Below are 22,577 nucleotides of genomic sequence, written 5' to 3'. Positions count from 1 at the left end.
CATAATGCCCTCTGGTCTTTGTCAATAATGAGATCTTAACTCATTACAAATAAAAGCTCCCAGAATACTTTAGAGAAGCCAACATAGCAGTGTGGAAAAAACATAGGTAATAGAGAAAGAAAACCCCAGTTGAGCATTATTAGCTGTGTGACCTTGAGAAGTTCATCACCTTCTCTGAACCTCAAATGCTTCATTTATAAAGTAAGGGATTACCTTCATAATTCTTAGTAATCTCTTTAACCTGAAGGTTACCGTAAATGTTAAAGAATGCCTATGAGGTGTCTAACAGATACTAGGCACTCAATAAAGGGTAGTCACTTATTAATAAAAGTGACAGTAGGCTCTTTAAAACAGTAATTCTTAGAAGTAGATGCTTATGTAGCCTAGTACTGATCCTTGGTAAAACTATGTACTAGGCCAAGTTTGTCTTTTACACTTCTTGCTTACCTCTTCAATGCTACCTTCCAAATCCAGTGTAAAACTGGCCCAGAAAACCTGACAAAAAGGTAAGAGGAAACACTTCAGCCTACAGTGAATGAGCTGAAAAGATACGTCATAAAGAATCAAACACCCCATAAGGCTTTTAAAGACAGGTTTATTTATATACAAGTGCATGAAATTGAATACAGAAACTTTATTAAAATACTGTATATTACAAATTTTTAATCCAATAAATTCTGTGTAATGACATTTAAGTGCTGGATTCACTTTTAACAGTTGTTTTGTTTGTATCAGTAAAGAGTTCACCCTGTACATTACAAAGAGGAGAGACACATATGGACCTCAGAAATGGTCCTGAGATTAGACAGTGGATGATGTTAATTGTGCATCTTTTCTTTGAAGCAATGAATTGGAACCTAGATCTTGTCTTTGCAGACCAACTTTGTATAATCAAAAATAACTTGCATATATTTATTGCTGCCCTTTGAAGAAAATGAGTGGTGAAAAATAATTTAAAATAAAGATCAACATTTCTATGCTTACCATGATTAAACCTGATGCTCACCACAATTAAAATAATTAAAATTCACTGCAAAATTTGTGTTCTCCAGGAAATTATGTTATATACAATGAGATTTGTACATGAATTGGAAATAAAAAATTGCCTATATAAAATTAAAAATCAATAGTATACAATATTTACAGCTTGTTAGGTATTATAAATAAACATACTTTTTAAATAACCCTTCAAAATTAAACTGTATTATGTAAACATGCAGTACACATACTCATACAGTGTAGTTTACAGTCTTAACAGAAGGGGGAAAATTGTGTTCACATAATGTAGGATACTTCATCACATACGTCTTTGTTTTTGTGCGTTGCCCCTCCAAGGTTTCTTCTTCCTGTCTTTAAGCTTCACAGTACATTAAGTATTTCTATAGTTTAAAAAAAAAAAATCCCTGATGGTAAACATATTCCTAAAAGTTACATGAAGTATCTGCCATTGTACTACAATATAAAGCTCACACTGTTCACGCTAGAATCTCTAGTTTACAACAAAACCAAATTTTAAAACTCCACATTTACCTGTCTTGACTACATTTTCTCCCATTTCAGACTTGGAAAAAAGAAAAAACGGACAAATACCACATCGTGAAAATGCAATGAAAGCAGTTGTCATCTGTCATAGTCAATGGCGAAATAACTGATTTTTACTAAACCACAAGGAGCTAATTCAATGACAACATTCCACAGCTCTGAATCCCCAGTAATAGGTGTACTAATCCTGAATCTTGCTAAATTCACTTTGCAAAAGTTATCTCTACTTCCAAGGCACTAAGGCATCATTTAACTTTTAAAAAACTGCACTGTGGTTTACTAAATGATTCGTCAGCAGTCTGAGAGGTCACACAATTTGAAAGTGAGTTTTTAACACCTATCAGGTGAACTATATTTTTGCTACGTAAATAAAAAATTTTCATTGATTAACTTTAAAAGAAAGTTGATAACCTCATTCTAGAATGACTAGAGTCAGGAGTTAATACTTTATGGCAGGATCCTATGAATTTTAACTAGTTTTATGACTAAAATGAAAAATACTGTGGAATTTTACATTGTTACCTAAATGTCTGGAGCTCGTGTGTGCGCGTGTGTTGGAGAGACGGACAGAACTTTTAAAATCCCTCCATTGTAAATGCATCTGATACCACAAATGCCAAGAAAGCGTCAACAATCAGACTATCAACTCATCCAGTATTGAAAGTAAATCATTTTTGATTACTATTCAGACCAGTGCCTCTCTTTTGCCTCTTATGGAGAAAACTTTAAAATGTTCCTTCCCAAAGATACTTGGTGATGATGTATAAATACTTCAATTTAAAAACAAAGGAAACTTTTTACCACCAATAGTACTACCAAGTTATCATTCATTTATACAGGGCTATAAAAAGCAATTTTCAGAAATTACCAATGTGTAGTATGTTTAGGAGAAAAAGTGTTACAGTTATGGTGAGTATGCATTATAGTTCCTCTTCCTATATATTTATATAACACAGCTTTCCAATTTTAGTTACATACCTAAATACAGTTCCCAAAAGGGGACAGCCATGTCACCACTGAGGGGACATATATATGGGTATGGGATATAATCTAAAAAACATGTAGGCGGTCCATGCTCTCTTGACTTGTTTATAGTATTTGATTTTCAGCAAGATTATAGCTGCATAACCATAAGGTGTTAAGAACATTCTCTTCTAAACCAGCACTTCTGATTCTATCAACAAACTGTACATGTTTAAACTATACCATATGACATCTGTATGGAAGCAGGAGGAATATTTTTAAGAAACTGCTGAATTAGTTCTCAAAATCAAGAAAGGGTTATTATGTAAGTTCAACGTATGTGCAATGACTGTAAAGAATGTGAAAACCACTCCCCTGAGCTCAGGGTTGATGGTTACAGTTCATAGTTTAGTGCACTCAGAAATCTGGGTGTTTCTACTAATCCAATAATGTATCAACTGGTATATCTCCACATTTACTGAAAACACTGTATATATTAAGCATTACTTCCTCTAAATAAATTCATAGATATATTTTTAGATAACAACTTCAGCAACCTCCTCAAAAACATTGCATGGCCTACACTGAACAGAGATCCTTAAGTTAGCAGGCAAACCTACCACCACAAGCACAAAAGTATAGTATGATTTCAAAATGCCCTGTGGTAAGTTTAGTCTCATATACAAAGAAACACTGCGTTTTGCAAACATGCACTAAATATACTCACACAGTGTAGTTTATAGTCTTCACAGAAGGGGAAATTGTGTTCACATAATGCAGGGTGCTTCATCAAGTGTGTCTGTGTTTCTGTGCATTAGTCCTCCAACGTTTCTTCCTGTCTTTAAACTTCCCTCTGCTATAAATGCTACGTTTGAAAAGTTTTATCATTTTTTAATCAAATAATGTCCTTTTTATGCTGTAGAGTCTTCTTCCATGATATTATAAAAAGGACAGGAAGATAAGGGAAATTACTAGTCAATTTTAACCACTGAGATTCTCATCCCTGATTATTAAAAGAAACAACCATTTACCCAGTTACCCAAGTGTTGCCAAACTTCTCTGCAATCTAGGTCACTAGAATTTCTTCAGTAACTCTGCGCATTCTTCACATCTTAAAAACAAACAGCAACTCTTTGAAGAATTCTGATTAAGACTTTCTGAGAGAAACACCTGTAATAGTGAGAGTGAAGTAGTTTGAGAATATTTCAGAAAGTCTTCTTAATATCTTGTTACTTCTTGAATTATAAAATGGACATAAATTAAAAATACAAGTATTTCCTTAACTTTAAGTTAAAAACGAATAAACAACAAGTAGGGCTCAAGCACCTTTGGTCCACGGCATAAGGGACGTGGTAGGCACTGCAGCCCAGTTCAGTTCTCCCACAGAACTGGCCCCGCCCCGTGAAGCCAAAGGCTGGGGTGGCAGGAGGTGGACGGGAGAGGGGCAGCTCTACACCCCCCTAAGGCAAGGAGAGCAAGTTGCATGTGGTGGCGATTCAGTGAGTGTTGGCCGAGTAAATCCAAAAGCAGCAAGCAGGATAAGGTAAAGGGTAAACCTGGCTACTTTTCCCTTTCCCTGTTCTAACTAGTAATGAACACAGCCTGCTATGAATTCCGCTTGCCCTGGCCATTTCCCTCGCCACCAATCCCCAAAAGTGATCTTAGAAAAATATCTGCTGATTTAAAACATAAAGAGGTGGAGAGGAGGTAAAGGATGCAACATTATAAGAGAAAGTTTTTAGTTTCCTTCTTAAAATATATGTAGGGAAAATGTGGAAAGGGAAGAAACTAGATGAATCTTATGAAACAATATATTCAATTGGTATTGCAAAGCATAATTTTAAAAAAAAATTAGAAGGACCATCCATTGATCATTTCCTGTTCAACACTGAGTTGTCTCTTAGGATCCATAGCAGATTGATTCCAGGACCCCCGTGGATGCCAAACTAAGAGGATGCTTGAGATCCTTGTAGGAAATGATGTAGTATTTGCATATAGCCTATGCATATTCTCCCAAATACTTTACATCATCTCTTGATTACTTATAATACCTTATACAATGTAAATGCTATTAAAAGGTGTAAATGCGGGCTTCCTAGGTGGCGCAGTGGTTAAGAATCCGCCTGGCAATGCAGAGGTCACGGGTTCGATCCCAGCTCCAGGAAGATCCCACATGCCGCGGAGCAACTAAGCCCGTGTGCCAAAAAAAAAAAAAAAAAAAAAAAAAAAAAGGTGTAAATGCAATGTAAGTGCTGTGTGAATAGTTGCCTGTGTGGGACAAATTTATGTGTTGCTTTTTGGAACCTCCTGGAATTTTTTTCTGAATATTTCAGTCCAAGGTTGGCTGAATCCTTGAATGCGGAACCACAGATATGGAGGGCTGACTGCACTGCTTCGCCATCATAAACAAAAAGACAACGAGTGGGAGGGCCTGGATTCGAATCTCTGTTGCCGGCTTGGATTCCAGTATTCTCTTCACTATGTCACAGCAATGAAATCTCAGTTACTAAAATTCCATTTGATGAATAAACTGAAAAAATCAGAATTGGGGGAGAAAAAAGGACTTAAACTCTCAACTAGAAGCAAGATGTTCTCCCAACTGTTTTAGGATTTAAATCATCTTGGTAGCTCTTGGCAGACTCAAGGGCAGGAACCCCATCTTGGTCATCCTTGTACTTACTACAGAAAATACTAGGTTCAGCACATTGTACACAGTAGATCCACCAAAAGTATTTACAAAATTGAGTTAGTTGGCGTGTAAGTGCCAGCTTGGGCACACTGACATGGCAGTCCTCATCTTAATGAGAGGTTCTCTAAAGATGTTTTCCAAGAACATTTTAAAAATTATTCCTGTTCCTTACATCACAAATATATGATACACAGGGCAGCTCATTTCTTTATTTCTCACTTAAAGTACAAACAAAACCCTCATTTTGGTGGGGGGGGGGGCAGTGGAAATGTATACTGCAAATACTAAGAAAGTACATTGGGTTACAAGCTATAACACTGTTCAGTAACCACTAAGATCTAAAGTAAGAATAATTAACCTGCAAACACTGGTTATGGCCACCATTTAGGACTCTTCTTATTCTAGGCAACCAATGTTATTGTCCATGGGGCAGATTACTTGTACCTTCTTCATTTAAAGGTTATAGCTTTCATGAGGCCCCCTGACTGATCTATGGACGTTTCTAACCAGTGTGTTAACTAATTAAGAATTAGCTTGGGCATAGAGGAGTCTCTTCTTTGAGGAACTGATTTCATTGTCAGCAATATCTTATTAAGCATTTTTAAAAATAACTAAGTGTAAACTGCAGAAGATTTCCCCCTTCCCTCCTGCATTTTTCACAAAGAAAATTTACTGCTAAATCACATATCACTTTTAAGAAGGTTTAACCCGAATACATCAATAAGGGCTTTTGTCATATCACAAACAAGGATCTCTAGCACTATTAAACCAAGAAAACTCCCCAATTTCAAAAATCTCAAAGTTCCTCAAACCTATCTGAATGACCATTCAACTGAGCAAATATATCAAATTCTCCACAACATCAAAGTGTTCATTGAACAAAAGCTTTCCAATTAGACTGTATTCATATATAGCAGCTTTATATATATGTATATATAATGACATATATGGGTGTGTAGATATATATCATTAAATGTTTCTTATCTCTATAGGAAAACAACTAATGTTTTAAAAATCTCATCACAGAAATAGCTATTAAGACATTTCATTAACTCACACTATCAACTGCATTTCAAAACATCAAAAGAGTAACGGCTGCACAAAATCCCAATGGAAGTAACTAAAAATGAGAAAGAAACCAAAAATTCCCCCAAAAGTTAAACACACACACACACACACACACACACACACTCCCCTCATACCGTAAAGCAACTTGATAATGAGATAACTGCGGGATACTCTACAAACTGCTCCACCTTCTTATATTTCCATTCTAGAGCCAAAACAGGAGTTTAAATCTCTTTGGTCCATGCAGCCATTCACTTAATGTGTCCAAATTATTTTCTGGCAAATTTCAGATTCTGAGCCATGTGCTCCTTACCTTACCATGATAGCTTTCTGAAATTGTAAAATAACCATGTGTTAAAATAAATATTCATTTCTGTAGACGTCAAACAATTTCAACATGTTACTGGTAATTCCTCCCAAAGAATATGAACACTTTGAATTATTGACAGAATTACCAAAGTAAAGGAAGAACACCATTCAAGTCTAACAGAAAAGGAAAAATTAAATTGATTTGGAAGATTTATACCTAAATTTAATTTAGGAGAACATCAGGAATATAAAGAACACATGAAAATAATTTCAGGCTTGAACATAATAAAAAGAATCAATTTTAAGATTTACTTTAAAGATCTCTAAGAATGCATAGTTGCTTCTTGGATTTTTTAAAAACAAATTTCCAAGCCACAGTGTTATTAAACACCCCCCCCTCCGCCCCAAACAGGCTTCCATCCTGGTAAAATACCCCCAACTCCTCATTGGTGAGTTGTTGTATAGTCTGCTTTTTGGTGGAGAAAAGATGCCGTAGGTAATAGAGGTCTTAAATTTAAATGAGACCAAATATAACTTACTTTTTACCAAATTAGATTACAAAACAGGCGAGAGTATGCAGGTTACTTTTTGGACTGTCCTTAGCTTCTTATTTTCTACAGGTGGCTCTTCCTTTGAGTTGGAAGATATATAATTGTATCTGGTATTTAAAAAAATCTCAGTAGGAGACAAATTCAACGAAGTTTTGTGTTGCCCTTATCTCTTGTACTCTTAAATACAATTACATATTGTCAAAACCTCTTAAAATGTTTTATACTAAGGACTTTTTCATTCTAATAAGTGTCATCACAGATTCTAGTAAACTTAAATAACAGCATAAAACAAGAGCTGAACAACTGAAATGAATCACTGAAATGTATGTTCAATACTGGATTTATATGCTGAGATTCACTGCCAAATTTTAAAATTATTTACTCTATTCCCCAATTTTTACTTAGAGAAATTGTTACCACATACCCAAAGTAAGATAGTTTATTACTCTTCCTATATGACTTGCTTCTAATCTACAAACGAGGCTTCTTGTTTTCATAGCCTAATTTAGGCCACTCTCTAAATTTAATACTCCAGAATGAAAGACTGCTTGTGTTTTGTCAAAAAATCAAGATATATTCAACAAGTAATATAATCCCACTGAGATACAAGCGGTAAAGATGTTTTCTCCATGAGATACATGGCAAAAACTTTCTTTAGAAGGGTCAAGAATGCAACGTGCATTTCAGACTTCTTTTCTTACAAAATGTATAAGAAAATTTTCAAATTATATTTCTGTGACACACAAACTACAATGTGTGTGACTCATAAAATTTTTAAATTCATATCAATAGAATGTTTACGTATGAGGGAAACTCTTCAAAGGGTGTTATTTAAGTGAGTGAAAAGGATGCACCCTATAGATCTACTTTGAGTCCTTAAAAGAGTTTAGCAGTTTTCCATTAAGTATTATTTTTCACGTAAATAACAATAATGCCTAATTTATATGAAAGCCCTAAATCCCAGAAACGTTCAACATTAAAAATCAAATAATTTGTCTCATAGTAGGTGACTCGGTATTCAGCACTCATACGGGATTTAGCAGTACAAAACAGAAATCTCACTACACCACCTGAATTCAGGTCAAATTTGTTCACAGCACTCATCTACATCTACACTTGCAAATTTCACATGATCAATGTTAAAAAAAAGAAGAGTTTGGCACATATATCAATTCTTCAAAACGTCCCTGTAACTTAACACAACACTTTTAAGAACGATGATTCAACACCAATGTTAACCTGATTGGCAGCTAAACAAGGTGCTTTTTCTTGTAGCTTCACATAGCGTAATGCGCCTTGCCTGGGATGGAGGCACGTAAGGTGCAGTGCGGTAGTGCAATCACTTGAACACCAGAGGGCAATCTTCCCACACAGCTCAAGGCCTTGTGTTCTGACCTGCTCCTTCCACATTGTTGTACAATTTCATTCCCACGTGTTAAAATGCCATTTTCAGAGAATCTGTACGTCTGTTTCCTTATGTGAAGTAAGACATTCCCATAGAAACCTCAGAGTGTGGCGAGGATCCTTGAAAAGGAGATGATTAATGTCAGTACGGTCTGTCCAACGCCCCACACCAGCGCTTCCAAGGGGGCCATGTTCTTCCCTGCCACTCTGTAAATGCCGGCCACTGCTGCACCTAGACGTGAAAGAGGGAGAGACAAATAATACCTTTATTCATTCTGAGGCACGGTGCATGGCTGTAGCTTAAGATCTCTCTTCACCTGGGCCAAACAGTAAGTCATGGATCATTCTCATTTTATAGTTTTCTATGAAAGAGTTTCCAATGTGACTGGTAAAAGTTACACTCTACCATACCACATTTACCCACAAAACTGATAACAGGCTTTTTTATTCAACTGAAAAATACGTATTTATAGTATATGTTGCTTACCTGACACAAAGTATGTTCATAAAAAATATGTAATTCATCATTGGAAACTCTCAGCCGGGGGCTGGATTGGCCAGACCTCATCAACACTTTTATAAACATATGACATGATATATTGATAATTATAAATAATAATACAGAAAACCACACAATTTAATATAATTTCTAAAGTATTCAAGAAAAAGTTAATATTAAAGGAATTTTAATTTCTTTCAGTAAAATGAATTAATTCTTAAATGTCACATAAAATATCAGAATTTTAACTAATGTACTTCCCAATCTACCATATAAAATGGCTTAAGTGTTTTAATAAAGCATACAACTGTAAAGTTATTTGGAGACTAGTATCTTGACATCCAATAAAAGTGGAAGATGAACCTGACATCTGTTCCAGGAAAATTTTTTAGATAACATGCACTTCTGAGAACAAGAGAATCTCAGGAGCTTCAGAGCCCCAAGGCTCTGGCTCAACACTTCATGTTATTGCTATAGTATATATAATGATGTGGTATCTAAGAGGCTGATTTTAAAAGTACATTCAGAAATCATAAAAGGAGGAAACATTTAAACCACGGTTATACCATCTCACAGGTAGAGATGGCCTTAAAACTTTTCTCTAGAAAAAACTGTCTATGGATCCTAAAATGGTCAAACAAAAAGAACAGAAATAAATTATCTGAGGACACTGAATTATAATTATTTGAGATAGAAATCTACTCATAAAAATTAGCTAAGAATTAACTCCATAGTTCGCTTAAATTTTCCAAATAAAAATTATTATATTCCTCTATAGAAGATACAAATAGGAAAAGCAAATTATTAATTTAAGCCAAGGGCTTTCATATACATATTTTAAAGATGGAAATTAAAATGTATAGTATATTTACAGCATAATATGTATCTTGCCAGGAACTTTATCATCTTAGATATCATATCACTTCTGAGTATTATTACTTAATTTAAAGAGGAAAAAAACTAAAGTTCAGAGAGTTTCAATTACTAGCTCAAGGAAATACAGTTTCAATTGCTAGCTCAAGGAAATACAGAGCTGGAATTTCAATCCAGGTTAGTCTGGCTATAAATTTCCAAATCATTCTATCATTTCACATTTATACCAACTGAAAAAGAGAATAAGGAATTCAGAAAATAATAAAGTAAATGATAACTGGTTATCTCAATGTTAAATAAAACTACTAGTAGCACCAATAGTTACTTAAGTAATAAACTTTTCTAGTATAAGTGGTCATATCCTCAAATTTTAGAATTAGATAATATTCTGAAAAAATTTTAAAGATCTTAGCCTTCTTTGTTATCAGAAATTATGTTAAACCTGAGAAATATTGTTTTTACTTTGGATTTACCCTAGATTCCCATGATTATCTTCAATTTGAAAAACCACAATTTGGCCTCCATTTCTCCGGCACTAAATTTTCAAAAATGATCTAAGAGGTGAAAACATAAGCAATTACTAGCTCAGGTTGCCTAGGAAGTGCCAAATTTGTTAACTCAAACATCTCATGCTTATATAAGGTTAAGAGCATGGATTCTGGAGCTAGATTTGTGGATTAAAATCCAAGCTCCACTAATTAGTAGCTGTGTTACAATGAGCTATCACTTAATCTCTCTGTGCCTTATTTCCTCAACTGTAAAATGGGTGGGTTTGAAGATCACACTTGGAAAGTGCTTAGAATAGTGTCTGGTCCTAGTATGTACTCCAAATTTTGGTTAGTAGTTGTCGTGTTAGTAGATGATAAAGGAATTTCCAATCAGTGGTTCATCATTCAATAAATGGTGTGGAGCAATTGACAGCCACTTGGAAGAAATATATTTAAGTCCCTACTTCATACCACTCCCCAAAGTAAATTCACATGGGTTAAAAAACTAGATGTTAAAAACAAATAAATAAATAAATAAAATGAGTTTCACTTTGGAAGGCTGTACTCTTTGAGAATAACGTACAAAACCACAAATAACCCACTTTTCTTTATACTCTTTCAAGAAACAGAGGATACGATTTTCAAGCCTATAATATCAGGGAAGAAAAACCACCGTAAAACTCCAGAGTTGCCAAAATCAAGAGAGATGTTTACAGTGTTATACAAAAAAATAAAACGAACTACCATTTTCCTCCCAGCGGATAATCAGGAACCAATTTGTAAGTTACAACTTCCCTCCAAAAGAAGCAGATTTACACTAGTTCCCACTGCACTATATCATTTCACAACCCAGAAGAACGAGTCAGAAAAGACTGCTCCAATGGAACTCTTAATCCAAAAGATCTGAAAGAAGACAATTTTGTGTGCCTATTAAATGATTTTGGAAACACTGCTATTAAATATTGAGCAGATATGAGGGAGTCTTTATAAAATACGAGTATATGCAAATTACAAAAAAAAAAAAAAAAAAAACACCAACAAATTCTCAAGTACCACCATCCGCATGAAGAAAAGCACATTACTACTTCATTTGAGGGTCCTGTGGACTCCCTTCAATCACATCCCATTCTCTCCCAAATTTGGTTTTTGTCATTCCTTTGCTTTTCTTCAGCTTTACTGCCTGCCTATATCCTAAGATATCTATTATTTAGTTTTGTAAATAATTTTTATATAAATTGATATGGTATTTTTGAATTTTTGGCCAAATGTTATATTCAGAAAATTATCCAGGCTGTTGTATATAGCTATAGTTCACACATTTCTACTGCTGCATAGAATTCCAAGTATGAGTGTACCACAACTTATCATTCTACTGTGGATGGCATTGTTCTTAATCCTTCACAGCAACAAACCCTGCTCCTGTGAACATCCCTGTAACGTGATCCCTGGCACACATATGCAATCAAGAGTTTCTCTACAACATGTGGGTAAAAGGAGAATTGCTCAGTCCTATGTGCTGAGCATTTTCAACTTTACTAGGTAATGCCAACTTATTTTCCAAAGTAATTGTACGAATTTATACTCCAGTTACTCCACATCCTCAGAAGCAGTTGATATCTTTTTAAAAAAATTTTTTGTCAGTCTGGTGGGTAAGAGATGTTATCTCTGCAATTAATCTGCGTTTCCCTGATTTTTAATGTCATTGAGCTTTTCCTCATATATTCTTCACATTTGGCCATTACAATTTCTACTTCTATGAAACGCTTGTCAAATCTTTTATTTTTCTATTGTCATTTTCTTATTTGATTCATAGGGTTTTTTAAAATATAGTTTGGATATTAATCTTTTTACATGTATATAAGCTAACAAATGTCTTCCCCCCAATTTGTACTTTAGTTTTCACTCTTGTTAAGGTCTATTTTGCTAAACAACAGCCAGTTGAAAGAGTACAAATATTGTGATCCTTATTTTCTTGGTGAAATATATGTAAGAATGAAGAGGGCAGAAGTGTAATAGGATGCTTGAAATAAATGAAACACATTTGGAACTGCCACTGTGAACAATGGCAGAAGGTACTGATTAGAAATAAGTAAAGATCCCCAAAGTATTAAGGGGCTAAAGAAGACTGGCATAGTAAAGAGGAAGTGGAAAAAGCAATTCTGCTGAGCTGATCTGAAGGTAAATAACAGATGTAAGCCTGCAAGGACAAGGGTGACTAGCAGAAAAGTCACCAGTGGACAGAAGATATCAATATTCAGCAACATAAAGTGTCTGCAGAGAGGTGGGCCATCGAAGAGTGATTTGCTCTGCCCTCCACATTCCCGAGAGAATGCAAATATAAAGGTTAAGACAGATTTGGTTCTAATAGTGTTGATTCTCGGTTTGTGCAGTTAGATCAGGGGTCAGCAAACTATGATCCAAAGTCTACTCTGCCTCACCGCCTGTTTTGTACACCATGCGAGCTAAGAATGGCTTTCACATTTTTAAATTGTTTAAAAAAATCAAAAGAATAATATTTCATAATACATGAAAATTATATGAAATTCAAATTTTAGTGTCCATAAATAATGTTTTATTGGCATACAACCATAGTCATTTCCGATACTGAACTACCTTTGCATTCCCAGGCTATCATTCTTAAAGTAAATGCACCTATACTTTTCCATTCTTCTGTGGTCTTCATCTTGTTTAGCAATAAGATTACTTTGACCCAGCAAATAATCTTTCCATTTTCTGCAGTAATTTGGATAAAATAGGAACTGTTCCCTGAAAATTTGGTAGAACTCATCTGTAAACCTCATTTGAGCCTGGACTTCTTTTGGGAGGAGGGTCTTCAACATTTCAACTGTTTAAAAATACTTACTATATTATTCATATTTTCTATTTCTTCTTATGCCAGTTTTGACAATTTATATTTGGGACTATATAGCTATTTACAAAACTGTTATTTTTATAATTCTTTATTCTACCTTTATTATTGAGTCTGTAGTTATTTCTTCTATGTTGTTCCATATTTTACTTTTCTGTCTTCACTATTTTAGAGTTAAGGCAGTAATCTATTCACCTTATTATCTTGCCAGAAAACCAGTTTTTTGCTTTGTTATTAATCTTTCATAAACTCAACTTAGAAAACTTAACTGCATTTCCCTATACCAATAAAACTAAACAACGTAATTAAAAAAGATATCATGCACAACAACCATGATGAAAGTTTAGGAATTAACTTAATCAAAATACACAACCCTGCCATGGAAAAAAACACTTTTAAACTCTAACAAAAGACGTAGAAAATGATCCAAATAAATGGAGATATATTACGTGTTCTTGGGTGGGATTTAATATGTCAATTCTTCCCAAATTAACCTCTACATTCAACTAAATCCTCATAAAAATCATAGTTATACTTTTTGAGGAACTCAGTAGACATATTCTAAAATTTATATGAAAGTATAAAGGTACACAAATAGTTATGTTAACTCTGAGAAAGAAAAGAAATGAGAGGGACCAGCGCAACCAGATATTAAGAAATACTACAAGACAACAGAGAAAAAAAAATGAGGCCTTGCTGCAAGAACAGACGAAAAGACGAACACACCAGAACAGAGTTTGGAAACAGGTCCATGTACCCTGAGAACACAGTACACAAAAAAAGATGAATCAATGGATGGATTTTTTTAGCAGTGTGGTAAAAACTGACTTACTACATGGGAGGAAAAAAAATACACCCGGAATCCTATCTGATTCCAAATATAAAGATAGACTCTAGAGCAGAAGGCAAATTATGACCTGAATGTCAGACATCTGTTTTTGTAAATAAAGTTTTATTGGAAAATGCCATGCCTATTCATTTACAATGTCTATGGCTGCTTTTATGCCCTGCAGAGCTGAATAGTTGTGACAGAGACCATCTGGCCCACAACATTTAAGATAGTTACTATCTGACCTTTTAAGAAAATGTTTGCTCAGTCCTGTTCTAGATAAATTAAAGACTTTAATACAAAGGTAAAACTATAAAATTAACAAAAGAAAACATATCAGAATATCTTTTGACCTTGATGTGGGGGAGAACTTCTTAAATAAAACTCTAAATTATAAACCATAGGCAAAAAAACTCTTTAAGCTGATTGCATAGAATAAGGATTTCTGCTCAATAAACAACATCGTGGATGAAGGTACTGATAAAAGAGAATTTATTTGCAAAGTTCAAAACCAATAAGACACCGATATATCTAAGAAACACCTATCATTTAATAAGGAACAAGAATCCCAAAAGAAAAGCACAGAATTTAAAGAAGCAATTTGCAGAAAAAGAAATCTAAATATATAATAAGAATAGAAAGAATGTTCAAATTCGTTAGTAATCAAAGACATGCAAATTCAACCAACAAAGAGATGTCACTTTAGCCCTCAGACTTGCTAAAATTAGACAGCAATACAATGCCAAGCAGTGGCATTATATAGAAACCCATTTCCTCCCAATTCTGGTACTAATTATCAGTACTGACTAAAATGAAAAGTCACTCTAATCTGGAAATAAAAATCTAAGTGGTAGTAAAATATAATAGATCTGTATCTATATTCAGCCAACCATCATTTGCTGAACTGAATATACAGCTATGACTGTGCTAGCACTCACAAAACGCATTAAGACAATAAATGCAGTTAAATATTCACACTGGCTAGTTTTCTTAACTCAAGTGTTTGCTGGTCAGAAAATTAGCCAGAAGAAATTTATATGTTTTATTGTTAACCTGGATACAAATTTTTACTTGTAATTGTGTCAGACATATTTGTAAGAATTTTTAAATATAACACCGCAATCTCCAAAATCATTAGCTTATTTTATTCTTGACTGAATTGAAAGTAGGTAATATATACATACACATCATTAGAGACAAATGGAAACAGAATCATGTTCTCTTTAAAATTTCACAATAATGTATACAATAAGCACACATGTAATACAGATACTACTCTCGACTTCTGAACAAGCGGTTCCTTCCTCCCTCCTCCTCTGTTCAGGGTTCCACAATCACACCAGTGGCCCACGTCAGAAACATCAGCAGTCCCTTTCATGTCTCTCTGTATGCCACCAAAGTGAATAACAACTAATTTGGATTTTACACTTTGCCATAGTCCTTACACCAAGTCCTTTTCCAACCCTCTGCCACTTGTCTAGTTCAGATCTAGACTCAAATTCAGATCCCAGTTAATGCCTCAACTCCTCTACCTTCCCCTTTTCCCTCCCTTCTTCCCTCCCCTCTTCCCTCCCCCACTTGCTTCTTTCCTTTCCTCTGAGCTTCCTCCCTCACTACATCCATCCATCCAAGCAGTATTTTCCGAGTATCTGTTACATTCCAGGGACTGTTTTACTGTTTTATTCAGCAGTGATGAAGACAGACAAGGTCCCTGCTCTTTCAGAGTTTCCTCTTGGTTCTTTCTTCACATATATTCTACATTCAGCCATAAAACAAATTTTCCTATTGAATTGTTTTGCCCCTTGCCAACGCCATTCTAAAATACCTAATTGTTTTCCATGGCTCGCAGAATGAAGTCCAAGCTCTGGCTGGCCTTCCAGATCCTGAGGATCTGGCTCTTTCCAGCTGAATTTCCTACTGCTACACTCTGCACATTCAGTGCTTCAGCTAAATCTGACTGCTTGTTTTAAACCCTACCTATGGCAAAATGAAGGAAGTACCATCTGAGAAAGTTACAGCTTGAATGCAGCAACAACAAAAACCTAATGCAAGATAACACACAAAAACCAAACAGTAAATGAAGAAAGGATGAGAAAATAGACAACTCACTATTTCCCACAACTATTTTATGATTGTCTTATTCGTGCACAGGACAAACCCAGAGACATGGGGACAGAGCTTTCCCCTCAAGGCACACAGATCACTCTGGGAAAAGGTGACTGTGCGACACAAAAGCTGGGAGGCCTTGGAGCTACAGGAGAAACAGACTTCCTCTCAACTCTGGGGCTAAGAACCTGCTTAGAAAGGAAGCAGCCCTGGCTGCAGGGTCCTGAAGCAGATCCAGCAGCAGCAGCAGCTGCCCTAACCCCTGGAAGCAGGCCAGAATGAAGGGCCACAGCAGCTCTCCTGTTCACCGGCAGTGACGAGATCACGGCAGCAGAGAAGAAGCACCAGTGTCGAACAGAACTACATGAAGGAAGTGGCTGAGGCCCCTCCAGGCTCAACAGGATGCATCTAAGTTCTGGCTCAACTAGCACAGCAGAACCCAAGGCTGGAGTTGGGGCCTAAGTACAGTGGTAAGAGGAGAAGGTCAGAGGGAGTGAACCTGAGGACTGCAGGACACGCACATGAGGCAGGACAGTAGAAAACTTGCAAACAGATAGAGGACACTGTAAAGTGGCTCATTTCTAGTAGGCCAGGGGGGATTTACGTCATAACAATTTGTGTTAAAGAAGAAAGTGCACTATTATGGTCAATTAATCTACGTATGACAAAGGAGGCAAGAATATAAAATGGAGAAAAGACATTCTCTTCAGTAAGTGGTATTGGGAAAACTGGACAGCTACATGTAAAAGAATGAAATCAGAAGCTTCTCTAACACCATATACAAAAATAAACTCAAAATGGATTAAAGACCTAAATGTAAGACTGGATACTATAAAACTCCTGGAGGAAAACAAAGGCAGAACACTCTGACATAAATCGCAGCAGTATTTTTTTGGATCCATCTCCTAGAGTAATGGAAGCAAAAGCAAAAATAATCAAGTGAGACCTAATTAAACTTAAAAGCTTTTGCAAAACAAAGGAAACCATAAACAAAATGAAATGACAACCTACAGAATGGGAGAAAATATTTGCAAATGATGTGACTGACAAGGATTGATTTCCAAAATATTACAAACAGCTCATACAGCTCAATATCAAAAAAAACAAACAACCCAATCAAAAAATACGCAGAAGATCTAAATATTTTTCCAAAGAAGACATACAGATGGCCAATAGGCACATGAAAAGATGTTTAGCGTTGCTAATTATTAGAGAAATGCAAATCGAAACTATAATATCACCTCAGCCAGTCAGAATGGCCATCATCAAAAATTCTACAAATAATAAATACTGGAGAGGGTGTGGAGAAAAGGAAACTCTCCTACACTGTTGGTGGGAATGTACATTGGTGCAGCCATTATGGAGAACTGTATGGAGGATCCTTAAAAAAACTAAAAATAGAGCTACCATATGATCCAGCAATTCCATTTCTGGGCATATATCTGGAGAAAACTCTAATTTAAAAAGATACATGCACCCCAATGTGCACTGCACCACTATTTATGAGAGCCAAGACATGGAAGCAACTTAAATGTCCATCAACAGATGAATGGACAAAGATGTGGTATATACACAATGGAATATTACTCAGCAATAAAAAAAAAAATGAAATAATGCCATTTGCAGCAACATGGATGAACCTAGAGATCATCATGCTAAGTGAAGTAGGTCAGCCACAAAAAGACAAATATCATATGATATCACTTATATGTGAAATCTAAAAAAAAAAAAAAAGATACAAATACTCTTATTTACAAAACAAAAACACACTCAGATGTAGAAAGCAAAGTTATGCTTACCAAAGGGGAAAGTGGAGGAGGGATAAATTTGAAATTTGGGATTAACAGATACACACCACGATACATAAAATAGATAAACAATAAGGACCTACTGTATGGCACAGGGAACTATAGTCAATACCCTGTAATAATCTATAATGGGCAAGAATCTGAAAAAGAATATGTGTGTATGTATAAATGAATCACTTAGCTGTACACCTGAAACAATGTAGATCAGTAAAAAAATAAAAATTTTTTTAAAACCCAAGAATTTAAAAGGAAAAAACATGTAATTGCTATTTTTAAACCTCCAATTGTTCTTAAAATATAAATAAACCAATTTGTCCTAAAATTTATTTAAATAATTAAAAATTAAGATTATGTGAAATAATAACAACTAAAGCTTAAAAAGTATTTCAAGTATGTCAAAATTAGAATTTATTCCAGTTTTACTTTCCTGGCTTTAAAGAAGGCAAATTATCTATAATATATTTAGATTATACTTTAAAAATAAAGAAAGAAGTACACTGTTATTTTGTACTCACAGGCAGATGACATCAAGGACCTAAGGGCTAAATCTTCACTTTTTAAAAAAATGACAATTATCACTGTCATATTTGTGTGCCTACCTCTCTCTCCCTTACCATACAATGAACTCCTTTAAAGCAGAAACTATATCCACTACAAGATAAATTTTCCCACGAACTGCTTTACCTCTTGCCAATTTCTACAAGTTTTTCTATTTCCCCCAAACCTTGCATACTGAGTATTCATACAGCAGAAGTACAAAAACTATCTGTTCCATAAATAAATGAACTGATCTTTACCTTCTAGATGAAGTGTGGTTAGTGCTGAAAAATATTCTACATGAAAAGATTACACTGTTACATTTATAATAAGAATAAAGTTACCAACACTGTAAGTGCATAAAAAAATTATGTCCTTAAAACAAAATCAACTTACTAGTAATCATTGCTCCAGTCACGGAAGCCAGAAATCCGATGCTGACTGCAATGACAGAGATTACTCTTCCCTGCCGATGCCTCTGTAGCATCACAAACATCAACACTCCTGCAGCACCATGGACAAACAGAGAGGAGAAGAGAGCCCAGAGGAAGATCCAGTACCACATCTCTGAAAGGAAAAGCAAAGTGTTAATTCTGTTGAAAAACATCTTGAAAAATCCAGTTTAACAAATAGTGAGCACCCATGGTCTGGAGGAAAGTTGTCATGTTATCTCCATGTCTCCAGAAGGTCAAAACCACACTCTAATTTCCTCTAAATGTCCCCATCATATAGCTATAATCTATTAAATAATTTCTCTAATAAATGCTCATGTCTGCAAATCTCTTGGAATAATTTATATAAGTTAATTGCGCTTTGATATATAATTTTCTGTTTTCTATACTGTGTCCACACATTTTTAAAAACTACTGCTTAATTCAAATAATTCCAAAAATAAGTCAATGATTTTTATCTTTCATGGTTTTAAGAATTTCAGGCCATTTCTCTCTTGGCTCTCAACTTTATATACTAAAGAATCAGTCAGAATTTTTTTAATTCTTTGTCTCAGGTCATACACTAGTCCTTACCCTGAACTCTTCAAGCTCTATCACTCTTTCTTCAATGCAGTCTCTCAGTATTGTTCACTGAAGCCTGGGTTACAGACAATTGATGAGCATGCCTTTCATGCTCTCTCCAGCATCTACTCCCTTTCTTTCTGGCCGCCTGCCCCTCCATCAGTGCACACAGTTCCTGCAGATACTGCCTGTCCTCGCGTTGACTCTAGCTCTCTGACCATGCCTATGGTGAGGTACATCTGGGCAGGCTACTGATCCAAACTGGGCCAATCATTCCCTCCCCCTGGGGATTCTCAATTGGGACCAGAATTGAGCACCTCAGTCTTTGGGTGGCTTAAGCTGAAAGGCTCAGGATTTGTGAACAGCCATTTCACCGTCCCGTGATGAAAGCCATGATACGGGGAAAAAGGGAAATAGATCCACCAAAGGCAAGAGACAACCAAGTCCCGCATTCCAGTGATACCTAAGGCCTTGCCACGTTCATACCCATAGACTCAAGGTAATAAATTTCCTTGTAATAAAACCCTTCCTTTTAATCAGCCCAGGTAAGGTTTCTGTTCCTTATAGCTGAAAGAGCTGACTCCAAAATGAGGATCATCCTTGGTATGCAAACATTCTATAACATAAAATATCTCATCTGCTATTTGTGCTAGTATTCACTCTATTGAGTGGGAAAGAAGGGTCAAAAAATAGTCACGAATAAAGAGAAAAAAATGGGTTAATTAAAATTTACTTATCCAAACATCACTGAAGTACAGATATATACTGTTGATAGGTATAGCAGCTATGGTATAGCTGCTATGGAAATGGTATAGCAGCTATGGAAAACAGTGTGGTAATCCCTCAAAAATTAAAAAATTACCATATGATGCAGCAATTCCACTTCTGGGTATATATCCAAAAGAAGGAAAAGCAAGATCATGAAGAGATAATTGCACAACCATGTTCAAAGCAGCATTATTCGCAATAGCCAAGAGGTGGAAGCAACTCAAGTGTTCATTGCTGGATGAACTAATAAACAATGTGGTTTATACATACAATGGAATAGTATTCATTGGAAGAAAATTCTGTCACATGCTACATGCATGAATGTTCTAAACATTATGCTAAGTAAAATAAACCAGTCACACACACACACACACACACACAATACTGACAAATTCCACTTATATGAGGTATCTAAAATAGTCAAATGAATAGAAGGAGAAAACAGAATGGTGGTGGCCAGGAACTTGAGGGAGAGGGAAATGGGAGACTTCTGGTTTTCAAATGGGTACAAACACCTTTGTGACAATGGAGCTGTTCTGTACTTTGACTATGGTGGTGGATACATATCCAAGTGATAAAACTGTACAGAACTAAACACACACACACACAAATGAGTACAGGTACACGAGTAACACGTGTGAAATCTGAAAAAGTTTGATGGATTATATCAATGTCAATATCCTGGTTTTCCAAGATGTTCCCGTTGGGTAAATGGGGTAAAGAGCAGATGGGCTCTCTGTATTATTTCTTACAATTGCATGTGAATCTACAATTATCTCAAAATTAAAGGTTTAATTTTTAAAAAGGGAGGATATAGAGAAAGATTTTTTTAAAAAAACAGTTTCACCCTGCCAAATTCTTAAGAACTGACACTTAGAATGGACTTGTAATTTGAAATCATTTCAAGGAAGAGACATCTGATGTATTTTCCAGCGTTGAAGTACCATGCACGCTTCTCTGTGGCGTAAGAGAGAAATGCTGGTGATTAAGGGAAAATAGACAAAGCTTGCCTTTTAGAGGTTTTTCTCTTCAGCTTTCAGAGAATAATGCTTTCATGCTGTCACTCCCAAACAAACAGCTTCAATTTATAATAAATGCACTGAAGACAAAAATGCTTAACTTTCCCAGAAGATATTTATATTTTAAAACATATAATTTTCCAGAGTGAATCTAACAAAGTGAGAATATAAGAGAATAATAACGGGGGAAGGGGGAGGATTTTCATCAAGGAAGCTCTGAGATGGGAAAAGGCTCTGTAACAAGCACCTGCGCGTAATAAGAGGAGTCAGTCACTTGCCTTGATGCCCAAGCCTACTTCTTACCAGAGCTATCCCCAAAAGCACTCTTCTTTGTTGCCCTTGTGATACAGGTAGAGTGAAAAATTTCTTGACTATATGTAACACTATGAATGGGGATTATTTGACTATAAATAATGTTGTTTGCCTGCTGACTATATAGCTATTGACCTCAATAACACATTTACCTAATAACTAGGAAAAGTAAATTTTAAGTCTAATGCCTTATAAATCCCCAAGATACCTAAGAATTATACAATTAAGACAGAATCTCAAATGGTCCCCTAATGACCAGTCCAGAATTATCCCCCAAGCAGACCGAGCACAAACTACCCAAACTAAAATTTATTTTTATGTTTCTTTTTTTTTTTAATCACTATTTATCATGGAAAGAAACTGAATGCTGCTGAGAATATCTACAATTAATTTAGGTTTCATGTTGTTACTAGTATTTAAATTACCTGATAGATCAATACAATCCTGTCAGTGAACAGGGCCTCTGAAGACCTGGATCTACTCTGGATAAACACGTCTAAGGTCCGACTCAGTACTGGCAAACGCAGGACACCTGGAGAACTAGAGGACCCTAAGTGTAGAGCAAAGACAGAAGCCCCAGAGCCATAGGAAAGAAAAGGTGCCAAGAACAGGAGAGGAGGAGTGAATACATACATACATACATACATACATACAAACAAGAGAGGAGTATGACCACCTTTTATGAACCTATGCAGCCTGCAGGGCTAACGTGAGCACCCAGAGGCCCAGTCTTCTCTTTCCACCCACATCCCACCTAATCCAAGCTTCTAGCAACTGGGCAACAATAAAAGGAGGGAGCCAGAGGGAGACTTTGCTGGTGCAAAACAAAATACAAAACGAAAAATTAAAAATACACTCTACAGAACAAACTTTGAAGCATGCCATCCATAGAGTCACTGTAAGTCACTGAAAGGAGATATTCCGTCTTCC

At 35.6% G+C, this 22,577-nt stretch overlaps 1 protein-coding gene across 7 annotated transcripts in view; it reads right to left on the bottom strand.

Moving 5' to 3' along the window:
• Window positions 1-583: 583 nt before the first annotated feature.
• TMEM170B (transmembrane protein 170B) overlaps window positions 584-22,577 on the bottom strand; it is a 37,417-nt gene continuing 15,423 nt past the window's right edge. Inside the window, exons 2-6 of one of the 7 annotated variants that reach the window (XR_009047945.1) lie at window positions 18,932-19,102; window positions 8,518-8,758; window positions 6,576-6,592; window positions 6,397-6,467; window positions 584-3,675 (exon numbers count right to left, since the gene is read on the bottom strand). Coding sequence is in view for 1 of the 7 variants with exons in the window: in XM_057698517.1 (XP_057554500.1) it covers window positions 8,628-8,758; window positions 18,932-19,102 (302 nt within the window). In the remaining 6 variants the exon portion in view is untranslated. Of the gene's footprint in view, window positions 3,676-4,738; window positions 8,759-18,931; window positions 19,103-22,577 lie in introns of those variants that run through there. The other 6 variants (XR_009047943.1, XR_009047940.1, XR_009047941.1 and 3 more) reach the window with 6 other exon arrangements.

The sequence above is a fragment of the Hippopotamus amphibius genome, chromosome 11, assembly GCF_030028045.1.
Source record: "Hippopotamus amphibius kiboko isolate mHipAmp2 chromosome 11, mHipAmp2.hap2, whole genome shotgun sequence".
NCBI lineage: Eukaryota > Metazoa > Chordata > Mammalia > Artiodactyla > Hippopotamidae > Hippopotamus > Hippopotamus amphibius.
The sequence above is the reverse complement of the archived record's forward strand: the minus strand, read 5'-3'. Positions and strand labels throughout refer to the sequence as shown.